The sequence below is a fragment of the Eleutherodactylus coqui genome, chromosome 5 (assembly GCF_035609145.1).
Source record: "Eleutherodactylus coqui strain aEleCoq1 chromosome 5, aEleCoq1.hap1, whole genome shotgun sequence".
NCBI lineage: Eukaryota > Metazoa > Chordata > Amphibia > Anura > Eleutherodactylidae > Eleutherodactylus > Eleutherodactylus coqui.
Window position 1 is genome coordinate 43947584 of NC_089841.1, and position 23658 is coordinate 43971241.

The following is a 23658-nucleotide window of genomic DNA, read 5'->3' on the forward strand; positions in this document are numbered from 1 at the left end:
CGCGGACTACCGGTTGGTAGTGACTGCGCTTCGGCTGTCCTGCGCCTTGCCCTGCGCTGCTCAGCCGGACCGGAGCATGCCCGCAATGCTGCCGGATGTCCTCCTCCTTGCCGCGGACTACCGGTTGGTAGTGACCGCGTTTCGGCTGTCCTGCGCCCTGCCATGCGCTGCTCAGCCGGACCGGAGCATGCCCGCGATGCTGCTGGATGTCCTCCTTCTTGTCGCGGACTACCGGTTGGCGGTGACCGCACGTCCCCCGCGGGCGTTCCTCCCGCCGCGCGGTTTGAAGTTGCCGCCATTTTCCTCCCGGCGCGCTCTGCTCCCCGCAGCCTTTCGCCTCCCTGACTATTCTTCCGGCCGCCTCTCTTTGTGGCGGGACTCGGACTGAGTCTCGCCGGGGGATTCTTTCTTCTCCTCGGGCGGCCTCGCCCGGCATCCCCCTCTTGTACTGCTCCTCCCCTGGTTGCTGGCTCCCGTGCTGCCGGCTCCGTTGGCATCCCGGACTCCGATCCCGAGCTCCTCAAGCCACCCGGTGCCATCCTGCTGTACCGCTTGCTGGATCCTCTCCCGTAGGTCCTCCATCTTGGGGCTTCTCCTTTCCAACGGCGTGACCGCTCTTTCTCCTTCTTCCTGCTTGCCGCTCCTGACTCGCTCACTGCACCCTTTCTGTAAGCCTCTCCTGCTCTTCGGCTCCTCTTATTCCACAGTCTGTCTTCTTTGCTTTCTTTCGCCTTATTTGCACTGTAGGTCTTCTCCGCTCCAGATCTCTCCTTTTTCTCCTCGTGTCGTCTTCTCTAGTCTTCTTCCACTCCCCTCCCTCTTCACTTCCTGTCCTAGACTCCTCCCACCCTGCTACGTTCGCTTTTTAACCCTTTCTATCCCAGTCCCCAGTCATATGCCGTTTCCTTATCTCTTCCACTGCATGCTAAGCCATGTAATTGTGTAGGGCTGGTGGATTACCATGGCAACCAGACACCAGATAATGGTGTCCTGGTTTACCATGACCTGTGTTTGCTATGAAAAACAATAATGCATTGAAGTACAGAAGTACTGCAATATACTATGTGATCATGGCATCACAAATTCATGTATATCTGGACCTTAGTAAAGCATTTGACAAAGTATCTCATACCATACTTATTAAAAAAATGACCAAACATGGGATTGACAAGGCAACTGTTAGGTGGATTCACAACTGGCTGAGTGATCGTACTCAAAGAGTGGTCATAAATGGCTGCAAATCCAAGAGGAAGAATGTATCAAGTGGGGTACCACAAGGCTCTGTCCTAGGCCCAGTGATGTTCAACATTTTTATAAATGATCTGGAGGAGGGAATTGATGGGAAACTAATCAAATTTGCCAACGACACAAAGCTAGGAGGGATAGCTAACACTAAGGAAAAGAGGATTCAAAAAGATGTAGAAAAGCTTGCACAGTGGTCGGCGTCTAACAGAATGGTATTTAACAAGCAGAAATGTAAAGTCCTACATCCGGGCAAGAAAAATGCAGAAAGCACATACAGAATGGGAGGAATTGGGCTAAGCAGCAGCACATGTGAAATAGACTTGGGTATACTAATAGATCATAGACTGAACATGAGCCAACAATGTGATGCAGCAACCAAAAAGGAAAACACAATTCTTGGATGTATTAAGAGAACCATAGAGTCTAGATCACGTGAGGTCATTATCCCCCTCTACTCTTCCTTAGTCAGACCTCATCTGGAATATTGTGTCCAGTTCTGGGCAGTGCACTTTAAAAAAGACATAGACAAACTGGAGCAAGTTCAGAGAAGAGTAACCAAGATGGTGAGCAGTCTGCAAATCATGTCCCATGAAGAATGGTTAAAGGATCTGGGAATGTTTAGCTTGCAAAAAAGAAGGCTGAGAGGAGACTTAATAGCTGTCTACAAATATCTGCAGGGCTGTCACAGTGCAGAGGGATCAGCTCTATTCTCATCTGCACAAGGAACGGCAAGAAGCAATGGGATGAAACTGAAAGGGAGGAGACACAGATTAGATATTAGACAGTGCGGGTGATCAATGAGTGGAACAGGTTACCACGGGAGGTGGTGAGTTCTCCTTCAATGTAAGTGTTCAAACAAATGCTGGACAAACATCTGTCTAGGATGATTTAGTGATCCTGCACTGAGCAGGGGGCGGACCTGATGACCCTGGAGGTTCCTTCCAACTCTACCATTCTATAATTCTATAAGTTCCCTGCAGGGATATAAAAAATGTTTTTTAAAAAAACCCACTATTTTTTGCACAATTTTTTCTCTTCGTTTAAAAAATTAAATAAAAAATCCTACATGTTTTGTATCGTAGCATTTGTACAATAAAGTGGAACAAACTTTTTTCCCTGCACAGCACACACTATGAAAGCAAGCAAAAAGCTGAGCCAATGCTTTTTGTGTTCATACCTTCCAAAAAAAAGAAAAAAAGTGATCAAAAAAGCCATATACGTACCCTAAAATGGTGCCAATAAAACTACAGCTCATCACGCAAAAAACAAGCCCTCACAGTGCTCCGTCCATGGAAAAGTAAGAACTTTATGAGAATTTTAATGCAACAATTAGAGATGAGCGAGCGTACTCGGAAAAGCAGTACTCGCTCGAGTAATTTGCTTTATCCGAGTATCGCTGTGCTCGTCCCTGAAGATACGGGTGTCGGCACGGAGCGGGGAGCTGCAGGGGAGAGCGGGGAGGAACGGAGGGGAGATCTTTCTCTCCCGCCCGCTCTCCCCTGCTCCCCGCTGCGACTCACCTGTCAGCCGCAGTGGCACCCGAATCTTCAAGGACGAGCACAGCGATACTCGGATAAAGCAAATTACTCGAGGGAGTAGTGCTTTTCCGAGTACGCTCGCTCATCTCTAGCAACGATCCAATAAAAAAAATATTTTCCAAAAATGAGAATTCTTGTGGTGCCAATATCGAAAAACCTAAAAAAAATCATTTTGGTATAGTTGTAATCGTACCAACCCGCAGAAAAATGTACTAAGTCATGTATGCTGCATGATTAACGCTATAAAAATATCCCCCAAAAACAGCAGAATTTATCTTTTTTCTCCGTGCCCTCTAAAAAATTAACTAGAAAAAAAAAATTGAAAAATAAAGTTTTTCTTTATAAAAAATAACGGATATTGAGAGTTTTTTTTTAAAAAGAGCCCTTAACTGTATTCAGAATTTAAAAAAAACTCCCACATAGTCACCCTGTCTCCAAGAAAAAATGGACTAAAAAGTGATTAAAAAGTCATAAGTACTCCAATAGAAACTACAGGAGGTTCTGCAAAAAGACGAGCCCTATCACAACATCGGCAGGAGATAAAAAAGTTACGGCTGTCAGAATATATATATATATATATATTGTGAGGGATTAGCGTTTAGGATCGGTAGCAACCTGGGCATAAGCAGTCAGAGACAGTGACACTTGCGATAAAGTCTTTAGTCCAGGCTTTGCCTGGGTTTATTTCCAAGCAAACAAAGCCAAAATACAGGCCTTCACATCAGGCAAACATAACGTAAATCCTGCTCGTCTGAGCACTTACTATACATGGAGCGTCCCTGTCTACACACTGGTAACACAAATGGCTCCTGCACACAGCCAGCCAGGACTTTCAGACCTGCAGAGGTCTCAGCTCTCCCCTAGGCCCTGTAGGCCCAGGCTTTATATGGCCTGGTACCAGCCTCACCTGGTACGTGGGAGTGACCATCCCACCCTTCACTTTGGTCACTCCAGGAAAAGCTGGCCCGGATTATGCGGCTTGGAGCCACCTACTTGCTACAACGTGTTAGTAGCTTAATGCTACTAACACTATACTGCCGGCTTCCTCCACCGAGCCCAGGCTGCTCGGTGGCACGTATCTGCCCAAGCGCTCCCCAAAGCAACATAGGAGAGCATCCTAGGCGAAATATACCTGCCCTCCAGCACCTTGCCGGTCACCGTCTCACTATATATATATATATATATATATATATATATATATATATATATATATATATACACATATATACACACACACACACAAGTATGTTTTAAATTATTTTCTAATTAAAAAGTTGTACAGCCAAAAAAACTATAAATTTAGTATCATAGTAATCATACTGACTAGAGATGAGTGAACGTGCTCGTTTAGGGCTATTACTCGAATGAGCGTCGCTTTTTCCGAGTAACTGCCTACTCGGGCGAAAAGATTCAAGGGGCGCCAGGGGGCGGGAGGCGGTGGGGTGGAGCGGGGGGTAGCAGGGGGGAACAGGGGGGAGCTCTCTCTCTTTCCCCCCGACTCCCCACCACAACCCTCCGCTCACCCCCCCCCCGAATGTTTTCGCCCGATTAGGCAGTTACTCGAAAAAAGCGATGCTCAATCGAGTAATTGCTCTAAACGAGCACGTTCGCTCATCTCTAGTACTGACCCACAGAATAAAGTTAGCATGCTATTTTTATCACTGTTTGTATGCAGTAAAAACAAGACCCCCTGCAAAGATCGTGAATTTGCATTTTTTTATCCACACCAGTACATTTTATGGTACATTAACTAGAACCATTGACAAATTAAATCTTCCCATAAAAATCAAGCCTTTAGACATCTAAGGTCAAGGAAAAATAAAAGTTATGATCTCTTTAAAAGTGGGGAGGAAGAAACAAAAATGAAAAAACTTTTTTAAAATTAAGGACCACGTCCAGGGGCGTAACTAAAGGCTAATGGGCCCGGGTGCAAAAGTTTATCTTGGGTCCCCCCAACTTCTCTTAACCCCTCAACACAAAGGCGTAACTTAAAGCAACTGGGCTCCAATGCAAAACCTGTAACAGGGCCCCCAACTATAATGCTTTATTCATAGTACTGGGCTCCCTATATGGAGACAAGAGGCCTTATGGGCCCCCTAAGGCTCCTGGGCCCGGGTGCAACCGCATCCCCTATAGTTACGTCAGTGGCCGCGTCCTCTCCTACTAGAGCGTGTCTGAGCAATCAGTTATATTTAGAGATAAGCGAACACCAAAATGCTCGGGTGCTCGTTGCTCAAGTTGAGCTTTCAGCGATGCTTGAGGGTTCATTTCAAGTAACGAACCCCATTGAAGTCAATTTGGCATTTTGGTATATCACCGATGCTCACTAAGGTTTTCATTTGTGCAAATCTTCAAAACCTACGAAAGTGATGAAAACAACACAGAAACGGATAGGGCAGGCGAGGGGCTACATGCTGGGCTGCATCTCAGGTTCCCAGGTCCCACTATTAAGCCACAATAGCGGCAAGAGTGCCCCCCCCCCTCCCCCAACAATTTTTACTTCAGACAAACACTCATTAGCAAGGCATATCTTAGCTAAGCACCACACTACCTCCAACCAAGCACAATCACTGCCTGTGGGACACACCACTGCCTCTTCTCCTGGGTTACATGCTGCCCGACCCCCCGCACGACCCTGCGTCCGCAGCGCACACAAAAGTGCCCCTGTGCAGCCTTCAGCTGCCCTCATGCCACACGCTTGCCTCATAGCCACACCCTCATGTCTATTTATAAGTGCGGCTGCCATGTGGAGGAACCGGAGGCATACACTGCAGAGAGTTGGCAGGGCCAGGCAGCGACCCTCTTCGAAAGAGGGGGGGGTGGCGATAGCTCACAATGCTGTTGAGAATTGATAATAGATTGACGTTCGATCTTCATTCCAATCCTTTGCCACCTCCATCAGGAGCTGCAAACGTGGGCATAAAGGGGACTCCGCTGCCAGCCCAGCACTTCTACACATCTCCACAATGCAGCAATACTCTGTGTGGGAAGTATGTGAGTGGGCCCTGGGTCTGCCTCGGTCCCAGCAAACACCTTGTGTGGCCCAAGGTGCCGCGAGTGACATAGCAATGGGGACTCCATGTGTCCACACACTACTCATTCTGTTTGGGTGTCGGATACCTCATTGACAACACAAGGGGTAAACCATCTGCACTCTGCATCCTACCCTAGTCTGTCAGTGTTTTGGGGACAGACAGGTATAACTCCGCTATGGCAAGTCTGTGTGCACCCACAGCATGGGTGGCTAGCAGGAACACACAGGCGGTACATAAAGAAATCCCATTGCAGTGCCCCGGATAGCTGAGGTTACGTGAGAGGAAATACATGTTAGCCGTGGCCCACACGCCATGCCCTAGTCAGTCTGCTTTTTTGGGGGGGCCAGATGGGAAGACTTAGTGCACCCATAGTATACACAGACCCCTGTAATATTCCTGTAGCAAAGGTATAAGCTGACCCCAGTAACATTTGTGTTGCAGAACTCTAGGGAGACCCCATTAACATTTCTGTAGTAACAGTATAGACAGACCCCAGTAACATTTCATTAGCAGAAGTATAGGCAGACCCCTGTAACATTTGTGTAGCAGCAGTATATGCAGACCCCCTGTAACATTTACGTGGCAGAAGTATAGGCAGACCCCAGTTACATTCTTGTAGCAGAAGTATAGGTAGACTCCTGTAACATTTAAGTGGCAGCAGTACAGGCAGACCCCTGTAACATTTATGTGGCAGAAGTATAGGCAGACCCCAGTAACAGTTATGTAGCAGTAGTATAGGCAGACCCCTGTAACATTTCTGTAGCAGCAGTATAAGCAGACCCCTATATCATTTATGTAGCAGAAGCATAGGCAGACCCCTGTAACATGTCTGTAGTAGAAGTATAGGCAGACCCCAGTAACATTTCTGTTGCAGCAGTATAAGCAGAACCCTGAAACATTTTTACAGCAGCAGTATTATAAGAAGACCCCTGTAACATTTAAGTAGCAGAAGCATAGGCAGACCCCTGTAACATTAATGTGGCAGCAGTATTAGCAGACCCCAGTAACATCCTTGTGGCAGCAGTATTGCCAAACCCCAGTAAAATTAATGGTGCCGCAGTATAGGCAGACCCCAGTAACATTCTTGTGGAAGCAGTATAGGAAGACCCCTGTAAGATTTACGTTGCAAAAGTATAGGGAGACCTGTAACATTGAAGTGGCAGCAGTATAGGCAGACCCCTGTAACATGTAAGTGGCAGCAGTATAGGCAGACCCCTGTAACTTTCTTGTAGCAGAAGTATAGGCAGGGAGGCAGGCCCCAGTAAAATTTCTGTAGTAATAGTATAGTATAGTTTCCCTCTGAAACATTGGGATACCATGAGCGTAGGCGAAGGCCGGAAAAATTTGTTGGATAAGAGTGTAGGCGTGGGCCCCAAAAATAGTGTACCAAGAGTACAAGTGTACCTCTGAAAAATTTATCAACCGAGAGGGCAGGTGAAACCCATAAACATTTTTTTAAAGAAAAAAGCTCACTGTTGCTTAATTTGTAACAGAGCCTGGAGGCAGCCCTGTTGAAAAAATTGGTTCATGTTACAGTCTCAATACTTTTGAAGCTTTGAAAAATTGTTAAAAAAATTGGTAGATGTAGATGAGCCTTTTGGGCCGCAGAAAAATTGGCCGTTCAGCGCGATGACATGTTGTTTCTGGAGAAGGAGTAGCAGGAGGAGGACTAATGTCAGAGACAGAATGACAAAGACAAAATGCCCGTTTTCCCGGTGATAGAGAAGAGTGCTTTTATCTGCGGTTGCAGCGAAAAGATTCTTTAGGCTCCGCTGCTCTCTGCCGGTGGAGAAGAGAAGTCTGGGGAAATCCAGGCTTTGTTCATCTTTATAAGTGTAAGCATGTCGGCACTGTCAGTTGACAGGTGGGTACGCTTGTCCGTGATGATTCCCCCAGCTGCACTAAACACCCTCTCTGACAAGACGCTAGCGACAGGGCAAGCAAGCACCTCCAGGGCATACAGCGCAAGTTCGTGCCACATGTCCAGCTTTGACACCCAATAGTTGTATGGAGCTGAGGCATCACGGAGGACGGTGGTACGATTGGCTACGTACTCCCTCACCATCTTTTTACGGTGCTCCCTCCGACTCAGCCTTGACTGGGGAGTGGTGACGCAGTCTTGCTGGGGAGCCAGAAAGCTGGCAAAGGCCTTGGAGAGTGTTCCCCTGCCTGCGCTGAACATGCTGCCTGATCTCCGCGCCTCCCCTGCTACTTGGCCCTCTGAACTGCGCCTTCTGCCGCTAGCGCTGTCAGATGGGAAGTTTAACATGTCCACCAGGGCCCTGTGGTATTGCATCACTCTCGAACCCCTTTCCTCTTCGGGAATGAGAGTGGAAAGGTTCTCCTTATATCAGGGGTCGAGAAGAGTGTACACCCAGTAATCCATAGTGGCCAGAATGCGTCTAACGCGAGGGTCACGAGAAAGGCAGCCTAACATGAAGTCAGCCATGTGTGCCAGGTTACCAGTACGCAACACATCACTGTCCTCACTAGGAAGATCACTTTCCTCCTCCTCCTCGTCCACAGGCCATACACGCTGAACAAATGGGAGGCAAGCAGCATGGGTACCCTCTGCAGTGGGTCCAGCTGTCTCTTCCCCTCCTCCTTCTGCTCCTCCCCCTCCTCCTCCAAAACGCGCTGAGATATAGACATGAGAATGCTCTGACTATCAAGCGACATACTCTCTTCCCCCGTCTCCTCTTCCGACCGCAAAGCGTCAGCCTTTATGCTTTGCAGCAAACTTCTCAGCAGACGTAGCAGAGGAATGGTGACGTTAATGATTGCAGCATCGCTGCTCACCATCTGGGTAGACTCCTCAAAGTTTCCGAGGACCTGGCAGATGTCTGCCATCCCGGCCCACTCTTCTGTAAAGAATTAGGGAGGCTGACTCCCACTACACCGCCCATGTTGGAGTTGGTATTCCACTATTGCTCTACGCTGCTCATACAGCCTGGCCAACATGTGGAGTGTAGAATTCCACCGTGTGGGCATGTCACACAGCAGCCGGTGCTCTGGCAGATTAAACTGATGTTGCCGAGTCCTCAGGGTGGCAGCGTCCGTAGTGGACTTGTGGAAAGTTGCGCATACACGGCGCACCTTGCCGAGCAGGTCTGACAAGTGCGGGTAGTTTTTCAGAAAACGCTGAACCACCATATTGAAGACGTGGGCCAGGCATGGCACGTGTGTGAGGCTGCCGAGCTGCAGAGCCACCACCAGGTTATGGCCGTTGTCACACACGACCATGCCCGGTTGCAGGCTCAGCGCCGAAAGCCAGAGGTCAGTCTGCTCAGTCAGACCCTGCAACAGCTCGGGGGCCGTGTGCCTCTTGTCACCTAGGATGTGTAGTTTCAGCATGGCCTGCTGACGCTTGCCCACCGCTGTGCTGCCGCGCCACACCGACTGCTGGCGACGTGCTGCTCACATTTCTTAATTGAGAGGTAGAGGTTGCATAGGAGGAGGAGGAGGGGGAGGGTTTAGAGGAGGTGGCATAGACCGCCGCAGATACCAGAACCGAGGAAGGACCCGCTATTCTGGGTGTGGGTAGGACGTGTGCGGTCCCAGGCTCTGACTCGGTCCCAGGCTCCACCAAATTCACCCAACGTGCCGTCAGGGAGATATAGTGGCTCTGCCCCCCAGTACATGTCCACGTATCCGTGGTTAAGTTGACCTTCCGAGTAACCGCGTTGGTGAGGGCACGATTGATGTTGCGGGAGATGTGCTGGTGTAGGGCTGGGACGGCACACAGGGAAAAATAGTGGCGACTGGGGACCGAGTAGCGTGGGACCACCGCCATCATGTTTTTGAAAGCCTCCGTTTCTACAAGCCTGTACGGCAGCATCTCCAGGCTGATCAATTTGGCAATGTGCACGTTTAATGCTTGAGCGTGCGGGCACGTGGCGGCGTATTTGCGCTTGCGCTAGCGACAGCTGTACGCTGCGCTGAGAAACATTGCTAGATGGGGCCGAGGACAGCGAAGGTGAGGGTGTGGGTGCAGGCCAGGAGGCGTTCATGCCTGTGTCCTGAGAGGGGTGTTGGATCTGAGTGGCAGGTTGGGGCACAGGGGGAGAGGCAGTGGTGCGACCCGGAGGCGGTGAACGGCCTTCGTCCCACCTTGTGGGGTGCTTGGCCATCATATGTCTGCGCATGCTGGTGGTGGTGAAGCTGGTAGTGGTGGCTCCCCGGCTGACCTTGACGCGACACAGGTTGCACACCACTTTGAAGACCTAAGCCTCTGCAGGGTGGCTTGGCGCGAGGGGGTGCTTTGGGAAACAGTTGGGGGAGTCTTCGCTCTGGCCCTGCCTCTACCCCGGCCACCCCACTGCCTCTTCCAACCTGTCCTGCTGCTGCACTAGCCTCTCCCTCCGAAGACCGGTCCTCAGTTGGCTTAGCGAACCAGGTGGGGTCGGTCACCTCATCGTCCAGCGGCTCTTTTTCCAAATCCTCTGTGCACTCCTCCCTCGGACTTACTGCCCTTACTACTACCTCCAGATAGACAACTGTGTCTCATCATCATCGACCTCCTCACCCACTGAAGGCTCTTGTGACAGTTGCCGGAAGTCCCCAGCCTCATTACCCGGACCCTAGGAGCTTTCCAAAGGTTGGGCATCGGTCACGACAAACTCCTCAGGTGGGAGAGGAACCATTTTTTCCCACTCATGGCAGGGGCCCGAGAACAGTTCCTGGGAGTCTGCCTGCTCATCAGAATGTGTTATTTTCATGGAGTGAGGAGGCTGGGAGGAAGGAGGAGCAGCAGCCAGAGGATTCAGAGTTGCAGCAGTGGACTGCGTAGAAGACTGGGTGGTCGATACATTGCTGGATGCATTTTCTGCTATCCACGACAGGACCTGCTCACACTGCTCATTTTGTAATAAAGGTCTACTACGTGGATCCATAAATTGTGATATGAAGCTGGGGACCCAAGAAACTTTCTTCTCTCCTAATCCCGCATCAGCCGGCTGCGATTTACCTGGACCAGGAACTTGGCCTGTGCCCACACCCTCACTTGGACCACCGCGTCCTCGGCCACGTCCTCTAGGACCCTACCCCTCAGCATGGTGTATTTCGAATACAGCAGACACAGGGCGTTGTAAAAAATTAGGCAATTATTTGCCTGCACTTGGAGGCTGACAGCGATTATGTTACGCACACTGTAGGCCGAAAAAATTATATGCTAGGCTGCAGAAAGGCCTAGCTGGCTAATAGTGAGCCACTACAACTCCTAGCAGCCATGCAGTAAACTGCACACGCTCACAGGTAGCCCTAAGGAGGATTTTCTTTTCAGATGTTTTTGAAAAAACCAGGAGCCTAGATAGCATGTATATGTCTTTCCCTCAATCAGCGGCTGTAGCCGTACGCTGTGCGTGAAGTTGACGGGACGCACAGAGCGGTGTAAAAAATTAGGCTATTATTTACCTGCACTTGGAGGCTGACAGCGGTTATGTTACGCACACTGTAGGCCAAAAAAATTATACACTAGGCTGCTGAAAGGCCTAGCTGGCTAATAGTGAGCCACTACAACTCCTAGCAGCCACGCAGTAAACTGCACATGCGCACAGGTAGCCCTAAGCAGGAGCTTTTTTGGGGTACTTGTTGACAGGATTCTACACTAGCACTGTCCCTGCCTGACCAGTACTGCCCTTATACTCTGTATAATTGGCTGCAGACTAAGAACACAATAGTTTGCAGAGCCCAAGATGAAAAAAAAAAGCAAAACTGCTCCCAGCTGTCACAACAGTAATGCACACGATCACAGGTAGCCCTAAGAAGGACCGTTGGGGTACTTGTTGGCAGGATTCTACACTACCACTGTCCCTGCCTGACCAGTACTGCCCCTGTACTCTGTATAATTGACTGCAGACTGAGAACGCTATAGCTGTAATAGCCTGCAGAGCCCGAGATGAAAAATAAATTGGGGGCGCAAAACTGCTCCCAGCCAGCCACAACAGTAATGCACACGGTCAGATGTGGCCCTAAGGGCGCCCACCCACTGGCGTTTGCGATTTTCGTGCGTTTTCCGTGCGTTTTTTGCGCGTTTTCTGTGCGTTTTTTGCGGCTTTTTCGCGCCTTTTCCGTTAATTTCCATTGACATTCATGGGTGCATTAAGAGAAAAATAAGGACACATATGCAACTGACAGTTCCTATGTTAAAAATTGCAACGGACTGAAAAAAAAAACGCAAGTGGACAGGAACACATTCAATTCTAATTGCTCTTGAGAAAAAACGCAAAACGCAAAGGAAAAAAAATCGCCAGTGGGTGGGCGCCCTAAGAAGGACCGTTGGGGTTCATGAAGACACTAACACTATGCCTGAATGAGCAACACCACCTTCCCTAATCTCTGCCAGCATGTGTCTGAGGCGAGCTGCGGGGGCGGGACTGCTTTAAATACTCGGCGGTCACTTGATATCGCCAGCCACTCACTGCAGGGGGGGTGGGATAGGGCTGGAACGTCACAGGAGGAAGCTGTAATGCCTTCCCTGCATGTCTATTGACCAGAAAATGGCGCAAAACATGCGGGGAAGGAAATGGAATTGACTCAAGTACTGCGTGGTGCTCGTCTCGAGTAACGAGCATCTCGAGTACCCTAATACTCGAACGAGCATCAAGCTCGGACGAGTACGTTCGCTCATCTCTAGTTATATTATGTCAGGTTCTATAAAAGTTCTACTAGTCCTTGCTTGACTTTTGGTTTTTGTCTTATGCCTGTGCACCCAGTTTTCCCATCTTCTTCTGCCCTAACCTTAGCTTCCTCTTTGACTGCAGTTTTCCTGATTGCTCCCTGCCCTGACCCTCCGCCTGCTTCTCCATTTTGCTTCTGCTTTATTACATCAACTACATCATCTCTGCCTCTGATCTCTCTGTGTCAGCTGCCACTGCATCGGCACTACTTCTGGTAAGACTACCTGCAGGTAAGACCAGATCCCTCAAAAAGGGGTTAAAAGGTGAAAACCAGATGCTGCTCTTAAGAGAAGCCCAAACCCAAATCAGTCAGTGGCGTAGCGGGTCCATGTCTGCTGCATGGCATTTATTGTATTGCAGAACATTACTGTATATACAGTATAAGTAGCCAAAGTAGAGGGAAATTACACAATGTTACCATTTTTATAGAAATGATGAAGTAATCTACCGTATAAGGGGCCGTGTATAAAATATGCACATGTAACAACCAGATAAGTCATCATTGTCCACTTTCCCCATAGTGTGGCAGGTACCGTCGGTGACTTCTCTAGCAGTATTATGTCCCTGCCGCACAAATATCTCATAAACAAGAGATTATCTGCAGCAGTAACAACAGATAATGGATCTATGATAGCAGGGAGTGAGAGACGAGCCAAAAAAAAAAGAGGAAGTGTTGTGAGCGCAGCCTCCAGCCCATGCAGAGGGATAATGATTAAGCCTTAGAATATACTCCACCGCCAAGAAGTACACACACAAACACAATGGTGAGTACAATGCATGTGACTCTTATGGATTGTAGCAAGTTGTATTAGCAGTGGTCTTCATCTATGGTAATGCTCAGCTAGGAGACAGCGGAACTCCAGGGAGTCGGATATCTTGGTGCTGCGTCCCACAGAACAGAAGTAGTCACTTAAGGAAAGGCATCCTGCATGTCTGTCACAGGGTGCTTATACAATGAAGGGGAAAGAGAGTATCTGTATGTGCTGTGTTGTATTTATTTACATGGGGACACTGTAATTTAGTGTATGAGCACTGTATGGCGGTATTATTTAAAGAGGACCTGTAATGTTCTCAAATCACTTCAACCGTCATTATTATCAGTCCCTAGTGCCACTGCACTGATGGTAGCCCACTATTTTTTTCTAGCCCCCTCTGTTTCACAGATATGGGTGCTGATTGTTTCTGTTATGCAAATGAAGGCTGAATGTGTCAAGTGGGCGGACACCAACAGTCTAACACAAAGAGGAGTGTACTTTCCAGCTCTGGCACTGTCCAACCAGCATGGAGTAGTTGGCAGATCAATGTTTTCCCCCTCTACTCTGGCTCTGTTGGAAAGGCAGCTTGGCATCCCTCTATCCTTTGCCCTGGTCCCTTCCTTGGAGTTCTTCCAGCTCCTGTAGATGTGATGCAAGCGGTTGCACAGGGCGACAGCCACCAGCATGTAGGGGTGTCATCAGGTGGATGTTAGGCTCTGAGGGTGATTGCGCCCCTTAAGGTCATGTGACCAGACAATCTTCTTCATGTGGCAGCATCTTATGGAGCTATATAAATCATCCTCCTCCTCGCTCTGTTTCCTCCTCTCTAATGTTCCGAGGCATCACAGTCAGCCCATTGCCAGCCCCACAACAGGATTGTTTAGTTCTGCTACTATATTTATGTTATGAGCTTAGTTCTGGTATTGTATCGATGTACTGAATTTAGTTTGTGCTGTATTCATGTTATGAATTTGGTTCTGCTACTGTATTTATATACTGAGCTTGGTTGTGGTGCTGTATTTATGTTATGTGCTTGGCTCTGGTACAGCATTTATTCACCAAGCTGTTCTGGTGTTGTGTTTAGGTATTGAGCTGTTCCGGTCTTTTATTTATGTACACATGTTGGTTTTGCTGCTATATTTATGCACTAAGCTTGGTTCTTGTGCTGTATTTATGTTGTGAGCTGGATTCTGCTGCTGTATTTATATACCAAGGTTGGTTTTGGTACCGTATTTGTGTTATGCACTTGGTTCTGGTACAGTATTTATTCATTGAGCTGTTCTGGTGTAGGTATGTAGCTATCTTGCTGTCTTCTGAATCCCGATCAATTAAATATGTATCATCTTTTTATTATGACACGGAAGGGAGGGTGCCAAAAAAATATTCTGCACAGGGTATCATCTAACCTAAGGCCGGCACTGCTTCAGTAGCTGCTCTAACACTGTCATGCTGCTCTGACACTGGACAGTGTCAAAGCTGGAAAGTAGTTGCTCCTTTGTATCAGAGCATTAGTGTCCGCCCTGTTGACACACACAGCCATCTTTTGCACATCAGGTGTGGAAACAACGGCCACTGAAATTGGGGCATGGAGGGCACTACTGGAAAAAAAGTGGGCTATAACCAGTGTGGCAGTGCCAAGGAACTGATGGGTCTTCTTAAGGCACACGGGCGGAAATTTAGCGGCGGAATTTCCCACAGAATTTCCCCCCCTGCCCGTCTGCATAGGATTGCATTACAAAACGCAATTCCTTGCAGACGCGGAAAACAAATTGCTCTATTTCTGTGCGGGTCTTGCATGGGCCCGCACAGAAATGTTACTCCCGGCGCCCCGGCTCTGCTCTGCGCATGCGCCGGCACATCACAGAGCCGCGGGAGCAGGTGAGACCCACACTGGTCCCTCGCAGGGGATCCGACCCGGCCGTCTGCAGGCGGCCTATAGCTTTGTATGGAGTGTTTTTAACCCTTTCCAATCCACTGTCTGACGTCTAAAGACATTCTGATTGAAGGCTGTACAGCTTCTGATGTCGGAAGACGTCCAGCAGGGTATTCTTACTGTATATTACTGGCCGCTCTGTTGTCGGGGGCCTCTCTGGCATGTCACATACTGCAGTACTGGCTCCAGCCAGCAGATGGCGCCATTGTATAATGGCAGAAAGAGAAACCCCCCTAGGAAACCCTGAATCCAAAATTGGATTGCAAAGGGTTAATTTGGCAAAATTATTGGGCACCATAGGATGGCACTATTTGTGCATTGTGTGGCACATTACAGGTTTGGTAAACCAGCCCTGTATGACTGCTGGTAATTTCATGACTGTGTTCTGAAGCCTTTCAGGTCCCAGCATCACCCCTGCGATAATTCCTGTATTTTAGCAGGATGCCTTTATAGCCATATCTGCCACCATATAGGACAATATTAGTATATGCACAACATGTCCCAATCATTCTTCTCCAGAACAGAGACCGGTCACAAGAGCTATTTTTAATTTTTTGTCACCGCAGAGTCTTAGGTTTGATTACAAGTGGATACTTACGTAACACGAATGCAGAAACAATCTTCCTCTTTCTAAATGTCTCATTTTGCCATTAAATATATTTTCTAGAAAAATGAGTAAAATGGGACACAAAATACTAGAAAGTCATAAAACAAGATGAATGTTAGAAATACAATAATGATTGGAAAAAGAAAATAAAAATACGAAAAAATACTTAAAGGGGTTTTCCGACACTATGGTGATTTTCCATGCAGTCTATATATTAGTGCCAACATTGTTGAATCGAGAGGGGTCTCATCTCTGCTTAAGGTGAGTGAGGAGACTTATAAGGGTATGCAAGCTCCTCTGGGAAATATATGCAAATAAGGAAGCTGAACAATACCTCTGCAGCGCCACCTATTGGATGGCAGCATTCCTGCAAATCAATGTCAGACCCTTTATACAAGTCTTTAGAGCAATGATTGGGAATTGAAAACCAAGCCTGAATCCATACACAGACAGCTGTTTCGGGGTTTTTGCCTCTCACCAATGTGCAAGTGTTTGCACAAAAATGCTCTCCCTAGTGTATTTGCGCATGAATGATGTTTGAGAGGGCTATAAGGGCTCCTGCAGGCGAGCGTATGCGTATATATGCTCGCAATAGCATGGTATAATTGTGCCATGAAGGGGAGCATCTGTGCATTCTACTGTACTTTTCCACACTGCTGGACCCATTCACATCGGCGTGGGACAAACCTGTGCCATGATTGAACTGGTTAAGCAGCCTAATTAGTCCTCGGTGTTATTAATCCTTTGCAATCCAATTTTGGATTCAGGGTTTCCTAGGGGGCTTTCTCTTTCTGCCATTATACAATGGCGCCATCTGCTGGCTAGAGCCAGTACTGCAGTATGGGACATGCTAGAGAGGCCCCTGACAACAGAGTGGCCAGTAATATACAGTAAGAATACCCTGCTGGACGTCTTCCAACATCAGAGCTGTACAGCCTTCAATCAGAATGTCTTCAGATGTCAGACAGTGGATTGGAAAGGGTCAACATCTCAAATTCGAGCAGGTTCGTATTGGCGCACCCCCATAGACTCGAACAGTGCCTTGGGTGCGCAAATGCGCACAAAAATAGAGCATGGCGTGTATATTTTCTTGCGCGTGAAAATATAGTGCAAAAATGCTGAGTTTGAGGGAATCATTGAAATAAATGGTTCTACTCACCGCGGTTTGCGCAAGCAATTTTGCGCCAGAAAACACGTCCAAAATTGCCCGTCTGTAGAAGCCCTCATCAAGGTTTTGCACACGTGTCCACGCATATTACTGTACTGTTTGCACTCACAATGCCAATTCACACGCACACGTAAAAAAACATTTCCGTGGAATTGAATGGTCATTAAAGCCTAGTTACGTCCAGCTGTCTTCTTTCCCTGCATTTCGCGCAGTGTCACACCCTGCAAAAAGGATAGAGCAGGACTTATTTTAAGTACGCGCAAAACCTGGTTCTGAGAATAAACCCATTGAAATCAAAAATGCACACGAAAACGGCCACGTGACGCCTCCCCTAGGTAGTTAAACAGATGGGCAGGTTTTATACGGCCAAAACCATTGATGCGTCGCACTGAAGCATGTGCAGTTGCACATACAGTCGTCTGAAGAAGCCCTTAATGTAGCAGTGTATAATGCTCACAGAGCATTGTCTATACTGGGTACAATTGTGTCCACTTCTCAGAGACTAGCTATGTACAATGTATCAGTCTGGAGTCTGGGCTGTTTAGCTCACAGAGCATTGTCTACGCTGGATACAATTGTATCCACTTCCCAGCTCAGAACAGGACTACCATGTTTCCCCCAAAATAAGACATCCCCTGAAAATAAGACCTAGTAGAGGTTTTTGCTGAAGTGCTAAATATAGAAGGTCTCCCCCGTAAGAAAGTAAGACCTAGCTCTGTCCCTGCTGTGTGAGTCTGCTGTGATGAGCTCCCCCTGGTGGCTGGAAGCTGCAATACCATTCCTGCTGTACAAGTGGTCCAGGAACTGCAGTGGGTGATCGTTACAGTCTCCAGACAGTGTGTCGAAGCCAGGTACTTTACAGCGCTTATTTTTTGTGGCCCTGTATGTGAGTCAGGCAACCAGTGTGTCACTTTAATTCTTTAGGGGGTGATCGTTACAGTCTCCAGACAGTGTGAACATGGAAATAATGGTAGTAACAAGACATTCTTGATAGGATTCACAGTTTGTCTGGTTCTGCTGGTTTGTGATGACATCGACTGTACACTATATAAGAAATGTGCATTTTTCTGTTCAACAATAAATGTTAATTCTTCATGGAAAAATAAGACATCCTCTGAAAATAAGACCTAGCGCTCCTTTGGGAGGAAAAATGTATATAAGACACTGTCTTATTTTCAGGGAAACATGGTAGCTATATACAATGTATCAGTCTGCAGTCCAGGCTGTTTAGCTCACAGAGCATTGTCTACACTGGATACAATTGTATCCACTTCTCAGCTGAAAGCAGGACTAGCTATGTATAATGTATCAGTCTGGAGTCCAGGCTGTTTAGCTCACAGAGCATTGTCTACACTAGATACAATTGTATCCACTTCTCAGCTGAGAGCAGGACTGGCTATGTACAATGTATCAGTCTGGAGCTGGAGGCTGTTTAGCTCACAGAGCATTGTCATGATAATTAAACTTACATCATGGAGAGATCCAGCATACCAACCCCAGTACTTACCCGTCATGGCACCGGATGATTAGACCCATCCTGTCTCACTCAACTCAACACATGCACAAACAATCATGAATGCATACACACGATCCCTCACCAGTGCGCACATGCGAACCATTACTAGACCTGCATTAACATGCATGTGCGAATCGGCGCCAGAGCCCATGCACTATTACGTACCAATAGAAAAAGGTATCTAAGTGCTGATACGGCAACTCCAATGCAATTAATCAATACCTGATCACATGATCAAAAAAATCAATGTGCAGTGTATCAATCTAAATTGCTAAACTAGAGAAGTGGGAACAACATCAATACAAGTAATGATCAGATACTCCCAAACGTACCAGTCACTGACCCCCACCCACTGAAAAAATGTAAAACTCACCGATCCTAAATTCCAGCCTTCTGTAATCGAAAAACAGATACTGTGTCAAGATATGAAAGAGTTGTAAAAAAAATGTTATATGTAGCCTTTAATAAGCCACACATGATATCTATACTCACCAGGGGAAGTCAAAAACACCACAAGGGTGACCTTAGCCATCATTGTATCCACCGGATCAAAACTCAAAATCTCGAAGCTGCCCTCCCAGAACTTTATAAACAACTTTACCCATTATCTTATACAGCCGACAACCTCCATGATACCCTGCCACAAATAGATGTTATTATACATCAAAGGACGCAAATAAACAGAACAGGAAGGAACACCCTCTATCAAGAGATAACATGTGCCACAGTCTTGATTTATCCGTAAGTCATGAAGTAGGCACAAAAGACTGGCTGCGACCTCTATGAAAGCTGTAAAGAAAACGACATTATAGTAAAATCACATCCAACACATGATAAAAACTCATCATACACAGAAGAAACCCCAAATCTCAGCCTATGCAGCTAATATGAGGCTGTATAAGGGCTCAGTCAAACGGGCGCATGGGCGCCCGTGTGACTGACAGTTAGAAGACGGCCGTACCTGAAGGCGGACGTCTCTCTGCAGCGCCGGGAGGAAGAACATGTGACCGGCTTCTTTGCCGGTCATGTGTTCTTTCATCAGCGCAGCAGAGAGACGTCCATCCTCAGGTACGGCCGTCTTCTAACTGTCAGTCACACGGGCGCATCGGTGCCGATGTGCCCGTGTGACTGAGCCCAGATAATGCCCACTTCTCTAGTTCAGCAATTCAGATCAATATACTGCACATTGTACATTAGCCAGACACTTCAGTAATTTTCTGCTTGTGATGGTTTTATCACTCTATTTTATTCTTTTTTTTCGGGTCATGTAGGACTGTGTTTTCTGATACATATATGTTGTACTAGCTGATATACCCGGCTTCGCCCAATTTTTTGGTACTGGTGTTTACCTGTTGTTCACATGGAAAATTTTCATGAAGTCGTGGTTACTTCAGAGGAACTGAGGAAGAATATGTATACACACAGAGGAGCGTTAGATTCTCCTCAGACTGCATGTACTGATGTCCCTCTGCAGAATGTGCCACCTCTCCCACTCTCCTCACTTTTTACCCTTAAAGGTAACACCCCTTTTTATTCAAATTTTCCCCCAGACTGGAGGTTGCAGCACTTTCGTAGCCTTAGGCCCCCTTACACGGGAGACACGGCATTGCAGCGAAAAAATTGCAGCAATATCTCATCGCTAGTCTGCGTCTTCTACAAAGTTGCACATGGTGCTACAAAGTTGCGTGGCTTTTTAGCACCACATGCAAGGATTTTTGGGTGTGGGTGGAGGCTTAAAATATAAGCCCTACCCTGAAAATACACCTTAACTGCAGGAAAATAATTTAAAAAAAAAACTATATCACCTAGAAGCGCTGTCCAGGGCTCAGCTGCAGCTTTTTCCTGGTCCCCGGCACTTGTCTTCTTCATCTGTTCTGGCTAGGGATTTAAAATCCCTGCCTCCTAGAGCACTGGCTGCGATTGGCTGATGCTTAGCCAATCAGAGCCAGCACTCGATGAATGGCTGTGATCGGTTTATCATGTGCTGGCTGTGATAGGTTAAGTGTGATTTTTCAATTCCCGGCCAGAAGACATGAAGGAGAATAGTGCTGGGTTCCCGGGGAGAAGATGTGGCCGGGCTGACAGCACCGGAGAGGTGATTTATGTGTTTTTTGTTTTTTTTTATTGCAGCCAGGACGTAGATTAGGGCTTTGACAGTAGGATTTCCTACTGTCAAAGTTGCATTGCACGGCACGAAAATCGCGTTTTCCATGCGATGCGATGCAGCAGGGAGGAAGGCTCCATAGAGAAACATGGGCTACAGAACCTTGTGCCTTGTGTGTCGCTGGCATATCGCTGGACCCACAAGGATTTTGTGTCGGGTTGTTGCATGCTACAAAACATCGCACATACATACGATTTGTAGCATAGTAGCAATGCGACCAAATCGCGTGACTTCGTTGCCCGTGTGAAGGAGGCCTTAAAGGCATGCTCCATCCCTGAAGTCCATGGCCGCTTCCTTATCTACTTTACTAGCTATCTACTTTTTCAGTTATACACATAGAGGTCAGTTAGATTGTTGTGCCAAATTTCACGCTTGTATAACACCAGGAAGTTACATTATATAGGGGTGCACTTACTTTTGCACGGAGCATTGATTAATTGAGTTGTGACCCCTGTACTTTTCCTAATTAGGACTTAAAGAATGGTCGTGCCAAATGTCATGTTTGTATAACATTGGGAAGTTAGAGAATTAGCGGCGAGTCAGTGAGTCCGTCAGTCAGTGAGTCAGTGAGTCCGTCGGTCAGTGAGTCAGTGAGTCCGTCAGTCAGTGAGTCAGTGAGTCCGTCAGTCAGTGAGTCAGGACTTTCACCTTTATATATATATAGATATACATCAGTTTACAGGACAGATATGGCGACAGTTTACGCTGGTGCGTGTGGTGGATTGTTTACTTTTTGTAATATACTAGATTGACGCGATCTTTGCTTTCCGAATATAAAATGGGTTCATTCACATTTGCGATGTTTCCCTGCATTGTGATACTATGAAGGGAAAAAAGCACAGCAGCATCTGCCCCATTGAGAACATTGGAAGAACATCGGGATCCCCTGCCGCAGCTGTGTCAGCTGCAATGGGGAATTCCTTCAGCTTCCATGTGAGAACACTTCGCCTCCAGGGGTTTCCACATGATTGTAAGGGTGATATCAGGCTGTGATTCACGGCCCCACATCGCCCTCGCCATTGTGAAGGTGCCCTGACTCTCCTTAGCGGCGCTGTTTGAGCGTGATATGCGATTTTCACGGCGATCCTTTTTTGATTAAAAATTGCATCACTTCTATGAGAGGATTGCAAGTGTTTCCATAGACTTCAATGGGGAAAATCGCATCTCACCCGTATGCACGTTGCTTGGCATGCAAGTGCCATGTGATTGTTTTCCCAAGGCCTCATAGGAAACAGCGGTGAGTTTCCCAGGGGAACATCCAAATATACAACATGCTGCGATTTTCAAAAGAATGGATTTCATATTTGTGCGCATTTCTCGTTCATGGGGATAAGCTCTGAGTGTCAGGAGTTACTAGCAGAGCTGATTTTGGGCTCTTAAGGCTAGTTTCCCACGGGCAAGGGCGATATCAGGTCGTGATTCACATCCCAGCATCGCACTTTCCACCATGTGAAAGCCCCATGGATGCAAGGCGTTTTAATGTGAACACAGCCTCGCATTACTGCATGAAATCGCTTCGTCCCCGCAAGCAATGAAGGATCGTGGAGTTCTCCCATTGCTTACAATTGGACCGGTGCTGCCACCGGCTGCATTGAAAAGAATGGTCGATATCGCAAAAAGATAGGACATTCAACATTGCGTGAGTGAAAATATCGCAAATGAGAATGAAACCATTGTAAACCATTGGTTTCAGAATTCTGAGTTTTCACCTACTCTCGCATTGTATAAAAATCGCGTGATTTTCTCACTCATGTGAAACTGGTCTAAAACTTCACAGCTCTGCCATGCAAGGAGAAACCTGGCGGTCCTGTAATCACCCGGTCCAATGGAGAGAACGGTACTTCTGCTTCCTCTATGCGCTACATCACATCTGTCAAAGACAAGGCCCGTGAGCCGCCATGTCATTTTATGTGGCCAACACTGAGATCCGAACGCAAAAGGACTGGCTCTCCATTTTTCCCAGAGGACGTGGCCAGTGCTTGGCAGAGGGGCATCTCCAGCACAGGGAATGGGTGCCACCTTGGATTAGGAGCTTCGGTGCACCTCCACACCTCCACTCTCCCCAGCTCCGACCTTCTACCTGGCACCGTAGCCAAACACCAAGGTAGGAAGCTCGGGGCTAAAGAGGTGGAAGGGGAGAAACCCATCATGGTGCAGAGAGCGCCATAGCCAGGGTAAGGAGTACTTAGTTACATTTAGGCCTCATTCACAAGGGGGGATAGTTTGGGTCTGTGAAATGCGCAGAGTTTTCATGGACCATAACGGTGTGTTTTTGGACATTCCTGTGTTTTTGTTTTTAGCACATAAAAATGAGTTTGACCCCCCACACCCCGATCTACATGATGCTCAATGAGGGCTACACAGCCTGCAAGAGAGAAATCAGAAGTGGTTACAGAAGTCTCTGTAAGCCGAGATCCCGACCTGCCCCTGCCAGATTGTAGGAGCTTTAAGCCTTTTTCACACGGGCGACAGCGATATTGCCAAGAAACTATATCAGGAAGATATCACCGTGAGAAACCGCTGGAAGATATCGTAGCTGTGTTCTGTGTGACATTGCTGCGGTTTCTCACAGTGATATCGCGATTTGGTCACATGACTTTGTAGCGCTCTTTCCCCAGGATTTTTGGTGGCGCTTGAAATGTAAACCCTAGCCCAAAAATAAGCCATAGCTACATAAAAAAAAAAACAATACATTACCTAACAGGCGCTGTCCGCTCCGCTGCACTTCTTCTCCAGCAGTTCCGCAACACTTATTTCCTACTGTAAAAGTTGCATCGCACCGCATGAAAACCGCAATTTTGTGTGATGCGATGCAACACAAAGGAAGGCTCCATAGGGAAACATGGGCTACACAACCTCACAAATCGCGGCAATATTCAGCATGGCGCAATTTATTTCTTGCAATGTAGCAGCCTACAAAACATGGCTCATGTGAGGGAACACATTAGAAAGCACGGGCTTCACATACAGGCGATCTGTAGCACTGTCGAATCGTGAGAACATTGCACGATTTTGTGCAA

The 23658-nt window shown here is 47.4% G+C and overlaps 1 protein-coding gene across 1 annotated transcript in view; it reads left to right on the top strand.

Moving 5' to 3' along the window:
- The first annotated feature begins 13230 nt into the window (after window positions 1–13230).
- Window positions 13231–23658, top strand: part of FYB1 (FYN binding protein 1) — a 111353-nt gene continuing 100925 nt past the window's right edge. Inside the window, exon 1 of the mRNA XM_066602397.1 lies at window positions 13231–13259. Coding sequence (XP_066458494.1) covers window positions 13257–13259 — 3 coding nt within the window. The 5' untranslated portion in view covers window positions 13231–13256. The remainder of the gene's footprint in view (window positions 13260–23658) is intronic.